Genomic DNA, 9,530 nt, shown 5'->3' with positions numbered 1-9,530 from the left:
AGTCGGCACATATATCGAGGCGCTGCTGCTGGAGCACGAGAGGTTCCCCAGATAAGAGAGAATACAGGAACAGTGAGGTTTACGGTGAGAGATGAGGAAAGAGACGTGGAGTTTTTGCTGGCAGCAATCCTGTCGGGAACTTTCAATCCCCTGTCGGTAGGTTTGCGGTCCCGACGCGTAAAGTCTTCCAACACCCAACCATTAAAAACCACGCAAATATCGCCTCCTCAATTCGCTTGTCATTATACTTCTCGTTTCTTCGTCGTTTTTGGCCTCGCCCATTGTTTCCCTCTCATGATTGCGTCGAGCTTAACTAAGTCTACTCAGCAAAAACAAGCACTTTTCTTGAGCGCTAGCTATACAAGGAGGAGGAGGAATCTTTGCCTGCTGCTCGCACGCCCGCCGCTGGCACTTCTTCTTCCATCTTCGTTCGATGACACCGCCGTTGGAGCACGACTACCTTGGCCTGCCGGAGAGCCCCGGCGAGCTCTCGGGCAACCTCAAGGACACGGAGCTCCGGCTTGGGCTCCCGGGCTCGAAGTCGCCCGAGAGATTCGATGGAGGGGGCGCCGGGCTGACGCTGGGGCTTCCCAAGAACTTCGTCTCCGGCGCCAAGAGGGGGTTCTCGGACGCCATCGACGGGCCCGACGCGTGGGGGCTTCCCGGGGTGAAGGGGTCTGAGGAAGAACGGGGGAAGGGCGGGGAGAAGGCCAATGGGAAGCTTTTGGGGCCGCCCAGCGTGGGGAAGGATGATGGTGGAGCGGCAAAGGTGGCGCCTTCGCCCAAGTAAGCCTGTTTTCGCTTCTTGGTAGCTGCCTTGGTAGATCATGGTGAACCAAATGCGCATGTCTTGCAGTTCTTCTTGTTCATTTTTGGGGCATTTGTGGCCGAGATGTTGCTGGTGAAGTTTGATAAGCCAAAGTTAGAATCTTTATCTATTCAACTAAGATTAGTTGTTCCTAATTGTTTTGATCCAGTAAATAAAAGCTTGCTCTCGACTACTGCTATCTTTTTACATGTTGCAGCTTTGCTTGTCAATTTGGGTATGTGAATGCTGGTGTAGAACATAAATGCATGACTCGGATGCATTCACAAGTACCCAATCCTTAATGCTTCCGACGCAGAATTGACAACATAAAAAACATCTCTTGCTGAGCCTTAGACTAGCAATTTCGGTGGTCTTGGTTTAGAACTATCCAAATAAGTTGGAACTATTGCAATGTTTTATGGTGCTTAAATCGAGATAGAACAGCTTCAACTGTGAAGTTATATCACACAATATGTCCTTTAATTCATTACATCTATTTCCACTGTCCATTATGTTCTGTTTTGATGTACAAGAAGTGTGTTGCCACTCATATAGTCATACGTCCGAGTGCTCTGCCATGGAGTTTGGTTAGAAAGTGCTCAGGCTTATTTCTTATGTAACATAGTACCTCGACTCCTTCAGTATTGGTTATTTGTTGTTCCACTGTATTTTAGTGGATCAAAATCTGGCGCATTGTATGCTTTGATCTTCTTTTTTCCCAAGAAATTTCATGCTTACTAATTATCGTAGAATTTTTTTTCCTCTTGTTTCTTCTGCTAGATGAAGACTTTGTTTCCCGTTTTACCTTTGAAAAAAAAAATTCTTATATAGCTGTGCTATTTCCCGGCGAACTCTAGGCATTGATAACTCATGCCGCCCCATTTTTCGGCGTTGTGTAACCGTTGCTTGCCATTGTCTTGTCTGATGAGCTTCATGCTTTGATCAATGTCCTGGTCTCCCACTTTCTTCGGGATTGTCTAAGCATAATATGTGTCACAGGGCACAAGTTGTTGGTTGGCCACCTATCCGGAGTTACAGAAAGAATACAATGGCTGCAAACCCATCCAAGAACAAGGAGGATGCCAAAGGGAAACAGGGGTTGGAATGCCTCTATATCAAGGTCAGCATGGATGGAGCTCCATACCTTAGAAAAGTCGACCTCAAAACGTACTCCAACTATAAGGAGCTCTCGCTGGCTCTTGAGAAGATGTTTACTTGCTTTACCATCGGTAAGATCTTTTGGTTTATGATGCACACAGACTTCACTTTTTCATCTTTGTGCTTTTCTTGGGAAAAAAAGCCTCCCATTGCTTGCTATGTATCAGAATAGGATTCTTTAGCTTTAGTGATATTGACAGCATTTAACATTTTATCCCTAGCTTCTTTGTGATGTTAGAAACTAATAAAAAGACTTGTATCGAGTGATTCAACCGTGTGCTTTATTTTTTGTTCTTAAATCACTATACATGACCAAAAGATTTTTCATATTTTTTGTATTTGTGGTTTTCAGGTCAGTGTGGTTCATATGGAATGACTGGCAGAGAGATACTGACCGAGGGTAGAGTCATGGATCTTCTTCAAGGATCTGAGTATGTTCTTACCTATGAGGACAAAGATGGTGATTGGATGCTTGTCGGCGATGTTCCCTGGGAGTAAGTAAAATGCTAAGCAGACTTATAAACTAATCTAGTTGTCATAAAGGACAATTACCTCAAATGTGATTATGTCCTCCTTTTCAATTTCTTTCTCGGCGATAGTGTCTTAGAAAGTTAACATCCGCGGACCAAAACATTAGCCCTCATAGGATCTTACAGTTGCAATAGTTCAACTTGTGAAACCAACGATGGCAAAGTGGAAGTAAGCGTTATGCTTTCATACGACAGATTCATTATATGACAGATCCAATATATGGTTTGGATCATGTCGCGTTGACTCACCTCTTCCTTCTTCCGCTATTTATCAGGCTGTTCTAGTTCAGTTTCTACCAATGATCATTAATGGAGACCTTTTTTTCTTATTTGACTACTGATTGTATGTGTTTGCCATCGCAGAATGTTTACTGATTCTTGTAGGAGGCTGAGGATTATGAAGGGTTCAGATGCAATTGGAATTGGTATGTGTGGATACCATTTTATTGTCTTGCAAATTTTCCTGCTATTAAGTTCTTCGTAAACAAATTGTTGATGAATCCACTCTTAGTGCTATCTTTTTCTCTCTATTGTCACAATTTCCTGATCGGCACTGAGTTTCTTTTAAAGGCTTCCAAATATATGATCACTATAGTTTTCTTTTTTGACATAAAGGGATGTCTTTAAGCAAATGACCGATGTAGGCTAGTAGACCTACCGTTAACATCGAGTCTGTTGTCCTCGCCTTACATGATACTTACACAAATCCTTGTTACACCAGTTGTGTTTGATGGTGTGTGTAATATTGTTGCAGCCCCAAGGGCCATGGAGAAGTCCAAGAGCCGGAATTAGCAGCCGTTTCAGCCTCTTTCGGTTGGGTGCATGCAGACCAAATGGCTGCTAGTGGCCTGGAAGAGAACATGAAAGCTACATGTTATTATCGTTCTCTCGCTTTTATTGTGGTTTGTCATAGTGTAGTTTCACTTGTAGTTGACTTGATATTATCTGAGAGCCCTGCTGTTGGTAGATATTGTTGGTCTGTCGTCTGTCATCGAAGTTTTAGATGTGTGCTTGTCATTTTTCTTTAAACGTCTATGGATTGAGCTCTCTGTTTTATGTGTCGTCGGTGGCGTCCGAATCATATTGAAAAGCCTCGTATGCAAATTTCCAGCTCTATGGTCTCTGTGTATCTGGTTGATCCGATGAAAGCTCAAACTTCTTGCAATTTTAATTTTAATTGGGTTATTTCCTGAAAAAGTCCTTTTTATGTACTTTTATTTTTCACTTTTTTTTATTTGGTGGTCCTATTTTTTTTAATATAAATAATATCCGTGATCATCTGCCCACCCTTCATCCAATCGTGAGGCCCTCTCATCTTTTGTCACATCAATCGTCAAGCCCTCCTCAATGCATCGTCTTTCCCTCGCTATCTTTGTCTGGCCCTCAGTTCCACCATTTTCATGGAATGAGGTCATGAGGGTTGAGGGCAACGAGGTGGTCACAATGGGGCTTCCTCTCCCTCCTCGTCAGGCATTGCTTGCATGAGAAGGATGACGGAGGCGAACTTGGCGGTGCAACCATAGCGAAGAGAGGTAATATGGGTCCATGAGGTTGGTGACGAATTGGACGATTTGGATGGGACTATATTGGACAATGAAAGAGTAATCAACGAGTGACATGTAGCATAGGTTGGGTACCGAGTGGCATCGTATTGTGCCCGAATGAACTTCGTGGATTTCTAGTCAAAGAAGATCTATAATGCCAGCACTTAGACCATTGGTGACTACCACATGCAAGACGATGGTCGTAGCACTCAAGGGGGCGAATCCACATGCAAGACGATGGTCGTAGCACTCAAGGGGGCGAATCGACAAGTGAATTCATACGGGTAACATCTAGCATGGTAGACCATGTGAGGGTAAAAGGAGGGGAAGTCCTGTCGTGATCACCTCCTTCCCTTTAGCTTACTTCCTCACAACCCTTGTAATATCCTCTCATGGAAACGATACAATCGAGACGAAGGACAATGCATGAAGAGGGCTCGGTAAGGTGAAAGAAACTAGACGATGAAAGATATTAGAAGTATTATAAAAAGTAAAGGGCACCAAATGAAAAAGATACTTATTATTTGTAACTCACTATTTACTATTCATGAACCCTTCCTATTAATAACCTTTTTTTTAAAAAAAATATTATTTTATTATTTATAACTCTAGTATTATCGATTTTATACTTTGTTTTTTTTTTGTTTTTTACTTTCTCACATCTCTTTATTTCATCTCGCTTCTTGTTGATGTGGCTCGTTGAACATCATCTTTTTTAGGAAGAAAAGATGTGATGAGGAAGGAGAGGAGAAGAAAAAAACGAAGTATCTGCCTCTATTTGTAAATGGATAATTTATAAATATTAAAAATTTTATAAATGGGGTTATAGATAGTCAAGAAAGGATTGTAAATAAAAATCTCCATGAAAAAAAAAAAATCCTTACACACCTAAACAGAGGGATGTTTTTCATAAACCGCAGATTTTAATTTAGTAGCCTCAAGTTTAGATGGAGAAACACTGGACACTAAATGTTTTGTCAAGTCTTTTCAGAAGCTCTGCTGGTGTTTACACACCTCTCACCTAATTTGCCTCTCCTGAGAGAGAGCCGGTTTAAGTAGGATTAAATCGTGTGAATGGTAAGATTCTTCGTCAGACTTGGATGAGAAGGTGGATCCTATATTTGTTCTACTATTTCCCACATACAAAAAAAAAAAAAGCAACCTAACCAAAGGAGCAACAATTACCTTCCCGAGCTCAATTCTATATACTCCAACCGGCACACTCCAGTGCAAATGCATCAAACACAACGAGCAAAGGTATTTACACATTGTAAAGTTTTACAAGCGACAACTGCAAACCAAGTCACAATAGAGAAAACAGGTTAAAAGTCCCAAGTGCAGCACATTGAAACGACACCTGACATTTTGCACATACGATCTAAGACGAGGCAGATATTTGAACGTATACCATTTGGGTATATCCATTGAACACTGAAGTTCCAAGTCTTGCCAGGCCGAGCCTTTGGAATAAGCCAAACCTTCCATCTTCGATTATTGGATCAGAAGCGCGGGCAGGGTCATATCTGGTTTGGTGAGTGAGCGAGGGACCAGCAACTGGTGGGAGCTCCCAGTACACATCCAAGGCCGATTCCACAAACCTGCTGTTTTGAAAATGTTCGTCATAGGAGATTGCCTTGTTGCTATGGTTAAAATCATCTCTCATATAACCCCGAACACCCCACCATTCTTCACCACCGCCGCATAGTTCATCTCTGTCCACAGCCTTCTCCCAGAACTTCTTCCTTTTCATCCTTATTCGTGCTTCGTCACTGTCTCTGAAACAGCTATGTCCACCTCCTACATCAAACAAAGCGGAATATTTGCAAAAGTTGAAACTTTTCTGAGCTACTCTTATCAAAATACAAATACAAGAAGGAGAATGCTTTCAGTATCCAGAAATTAAAGACAAAACAGAGTTAACAGTTGAAACTTGAGTGCAAACCATCCCACATGTCGATCTTACAGTGCAGATTGACGGTAGAGAATATGGACGCATGGCAAGTTAGATACACATATCACTAAGATGTACAAAATCTACTTGAGTTTCCAGTGTCAAGTTTCATGATTCTGAAGATCAATATATAATCACAGAGAATGGAAAATTACTTTTGAAATGTTGTTTCATCGACCTAGTTAAAACTAAAGATGAGAAGACAATAATCTAAGGCACTAAATAACGCAACACTTGGTTCTTCTACAAAAAGAATCAAGGGAAAAAAAAGAACAATTAAAACTTAAAGAAAGAGTATGGTTCTGTCCTAAAGCAGAAAAAAAATAATGACAGGTAGATACTTAGCTAATAACTTGGATAAGTTCATAACAAGATAGATACTTATCCAAGCTGACGATGAGTTGGATGCATCACAGGGAGCAAGAATCTAGGTAACATTGATCATAAAAAAAATACATGTATAGCAGCATGCAAAAAAGCACATAAACAGGAATCACAGGATCAGGGATGTGAGCACTCTCACCTCTAATGTAGTCCTGATCACATATCTGTCTTAGTGAGTAATGGTCTCCGGTTCCAGTGTCATAGTTATCCTCAAATATAAGATGCAGGAAGCCAGCTTTTAAAGCCTGTTTCAATCTGTCCAAGCAATAACGAGAGCATCAATTAGATCTTTAATATCAGCTGTCAAAGAATAGAAGTTTGTCGATGTATCTCATACTCTTCTAAATCATCAATATTTCATGTTGATGAAGATTACCGGAAAGACTACAGTAAATGACAATAAAGAAGGTATAAATTCCTAAAATAAACAGAAATGTTAAAAGCACCATAAAAGAAAGTAAACATATAGAAAGAGTAGTGTTCATGAATATATCCAGAGATGGATGAGCCCTTCAAAGTTAATCGAGAAGTATAGGGAGATTCTCTTACCTTTTCAGTTCATTCTGGTGATCATCAAAGAATACGAGAACCCTACTAAGATCAGAAATCCCATGTTTCTTCATCACGCTCGCCCAATCAACGCTGCCAAAATCCACAAAATCCTTCCCAGCAAAGTAGGTGCAGTTCCCATCGACGTAGGCTGGCCCCTTCTTCAAGTACTTCTCCGGGTGCCGGGGCGACAGCGATATTATCCGCGTCTCCGGCATGGCCTGCCGCAGGACCCACGTAGAGTGGCCCTTAAAGGCGCCACTTTCTATCATCAAATCTGGCTTAAGCCATCGCGCCATGAACCACAGACCGAAGCTGTGGTCGAACCCCATGCCGTACATGTTGTTCTTGATTGGACGAGTCTCGTAGATCGGCACGAACTCTTCCAAGCCTTTGAGCAAGTCCTTCCGAGTCCACTCTACTGCTTTCCCTTGTTTCGATCTGCCTTTTGCCAACAAACAAGAATTAAAAGACAATGCCATCGACCATCACATCACATGTAATGTAGTCCTTTCAATTCTACCGAGAAACTAGATCTAAAGACTGAAATCGCGGACGAGATTACTCGTAACCAGCTACATCCATTCAGAATCAAGATAGAGTAACACCAATCTTGCAAGAAAAGCAGATCGCCGCGATCCCATACAATTAAAGAACCAAGAAACCTTCACAAAGGCAAGTAACTCTCCAAGATCTTGGAAAACCCTAACCACTCTTCGGACTCCGAGCAGTCAAAGATCTTATCAGATTTGTTTATATCAGAAGCGACCATCAAGAAACCAAAGCCTCCGAAGTCCCAAAGAACAACTGCGTGCGAAAAAGAACGAGAGGGCTTACACCAGGGCACGCCGAGGGATCCGAAATCGGAGGCGAGGCCGTCCAGGGTGGCCCCGAAGAGTGCGGTGCGGGCAAGGGAATCGTACGGCGAGACGCAGACGACGGGGCGCGAGATGAGAAAGGAGGCGGCGGTAGCGAGGAGGATGAGGAGGAAGATCAAGACGGCGGCGCACTGGCCGGAGAGGGCGGCACTCGCGTGCTTGGAGACCCTGGTGGCGAAGGGGGTGGTGTTCTTCCTCGTCTTCGACTCGTCGCCGTTCTCCTCGACCTCCTCGGGGTCCGGAGGGGACCGCCGAGACGACAGCACGCTCTCTTGCATTCCCCCTCTCCCGCTTTCCCAAACTCTTTCTTCGGGCTCGACGCACACGGCGCGGATTCTTCTCTTCCCTACTTTGCTGGCTCTGTGGAGTGAGGAACATAGCAGGTAACAATACAAGTTTTTGGGCTTTAATGGGCTGGACGTCAATAATAGAATCTATTTGGGCCTAAATGGGCCATAATGGGCCGAATCAAGTTTTTCTTTATTTTGGATGAATTAAAGCCCTCATTTTGAAATCCTATATTCCTAAAACGGTCTAATTTTATTGTTTTATAAAGTATTTTTAGATTAACAGAGATATTTATATAAAAATACTTCTTTTTTTAGGAACAATCATTCATTTTATAATACAAACTAATTATCGCCCTTGGTAGGATTTTAAATAAGTATTAATTATTTAGAAAAAAAGAACATATAAAAAAAATTGACTTCTATGTCGATCATAATATTTTTAATATGATTATAGTATTTTTATTATCTTCACAAAATATTATAATTCTATACAATACAACTAGATCGATTAATCTTTTTATTCAATAAATTAAAAATATGTATTATTAGATTATCAAAGCACAAAAAAACACTTCTAGCATCGAAGTGAAACAATAAAGCCAATCGAGATGCTCACTCCACTCTTAAAAAAATAGTTATTTTCTCTCCATTTTGTTTCCTACGAATAATAAGAGAACTTGGTAATAGAATGGATCGTAACCTTATAGACGAATCCAATACAAAAAATAGGGGATTGTTTTCGAATACCCAATAGGCATTTTTAGGACTATAAGGAAAGAGAAAACACTGATGGAAAAATAATTAAAAGAGCATCTCCCTCTATATATATATATTTTTTTTTTGGTGAATCTTTACGCCGTGGTCGAAGTGTCAGCATGGCTCGATCCAATCCCAGATACGCAAAGTTGCCCACGCGAATGCTCGGGTCACATCAACGTTGGGTCGGGTTGGGTCCAAGTGTCGTCTCCCGAGTGCGGTTCTCCCTCGGCAGGTTGCTGTTGCTTCATTGTCGATTCCTGCACAAAGGTTGAGGTCCGGAAGGGGATTTCTCGACTCGACACCTCTGAAGTTTAAGTCATTGTTGAGTGGAGTTAGGGGGAGTTGAGTGTTCGAACCCCTCTTGATCAAGGAGGGTTAGCTTTTATACCTGCATGGATGAGTTGATTGTACATGGTTAATTAATTACGGTCGACTTAAGCTTCTATGTGAGCGCCGACCGACCTGCTTGGATTGGCACCGCCTTTAACTTTTTGGAACGATTATACCATGATGATGTCGTTCGTACAGAGGGGGTGACGAGCAGTTGCCCGCCACATGTGTGCTACGCACCACATCGGACTTGAAGTTCCACGTTTGCATCGTCGTGACTGCTTGTCTAGGTCCACGTGAGCGATACCAAAATGTGTCCTATCATATATATATATATATATATATATAT

General features: G+C 42.0%; 2 protein-coding genes across 2 annotated transcripts; one reads left to right on the top strand and one right to left on the bottom strand.

Moving 5' to 3' along the window:
- The first annotated feature begins 237 nt into the window (after positions 1 to 237).
- Positions 238 to 3,612, top strand: LOC103997082 (auxin-responsive protein IAA21). The gene is made up of 5 exons (XM_009418224.3): positions 238 to 786; positions 1,808 to 2,037; positions 2,319 to 2,460; positions 2,860 to 2,921; positions 3,251 to 3,612. The coding sequence occupies exons 1-5, from the start codon at positions 434 to 436 to the stop codon at positions 3,286 to 3,288; spliced, it is 825 nt and encodes a 274-aa protein (XP_009416499.2). The 5' UTR covers positions 238 to 433; the 3' UTR covers positions 3,289 to 3,612.
- A 1,662-nt stretch (positions 3,613 to 5,274) lies between these two features.
- On the bottom strand, positions 5,275 to 8,164 carry LOC103997081 (uncharacterized). The gene is made up of 4 exons (XM_009418223.3): positions 7,762 to 8,164; positions 6,925 to 7,369; positions 6,515 to 6,630; positions 5,275 to 5,837 (listed from the first exon to the last, which is right to left on the bottom strand). The coding sequence occupies exons 1-4, from the start codon at positions 8,078 to 8,080 to the stop codon at positions 5,419 to 5,421; spliced, it is 1,299 nt and encodes a 432-aa protein (XP_009416498.2). The 5' UTR covers positions 8,081 to 8,164; the 3' UTR covers positions 5,275 to 5,418.
- Positions 8,165 to 9,530: the final 1,366 nt, after the last annotated feature.

The sequence above is a fragment of the Musa acuminata genome, chromosome BXJ3-9, assembly GCF_036884655.1.
Source record: "Musa acuminata AAA Group cultivar baxijiao chromosome BXJ3-9, Cavendish_Baxijiao_AAA, whole genome shotgun sequence".
Taxonomy (NCBI): Eukaryota; Viridiplantae; Streptophyta; class Magnoliopsida; order Zingiberales; family Musaceae; genus Musa; species Musa acuminata.
The sequence above is the reverse complement of the archived record's forward strand: the minus strand, read 5'-3'. Positions and strand labels throughout refer to the sequence as shown.

What these genes read in the sequence shown, in the direction of transcription:
- LOC103997082 (XM_009418224.3), top strand. Translation starts at nt 434, where the DNA reads ATGACACCGCCGTTGGAGCACGACTACCTTGGCCTGCCGGAGAGCCCC. An exon ending in GTTTACTTGCTTTACCATCG is followed by an intron (nt 2,038 to 2,318) that starts GTAAGATCTTTT and finishes TGTGGTTTTCAG; the next exon opens with GTCAGTGTGGTTCATATGGA. An exon ending in GTCGGCGATGTTCCCTGGGA is followed by an intron (nt 2,461 to 2,859) that starts GTAAGTAAAATG and finishes TTGCCATCGCAG; the next exon opens with AATGTTTACTGATTCTTGTA.
- LOC103997081 (XM_009418223.3), bottom strand. Translation starts at nt 8,080, where the DNA reads ATGCAAGAGAGCGTGCTGTCGTCTCGGCGGTCCCCTCCGGACCCCGAG. An exon ending in ATCCCTCGGCGTGCCCTGGT is followed by an intron (nt 7,370 to 7,761) that starts GTAAGCCCTCTC and finishes TGTTGGCAAAAG; the next exon opens with GCAGATCGAAACAAGGGAAA. An exon ending in CACCAGAATGAACTGAAAAG is followed by an intron (nt 6,631 to 6,924) that starts GTAAGAGAATCT and finishes TTGCTTGGACAG; the next exon opens with ATTGAAACAGGCTTTAAAAG.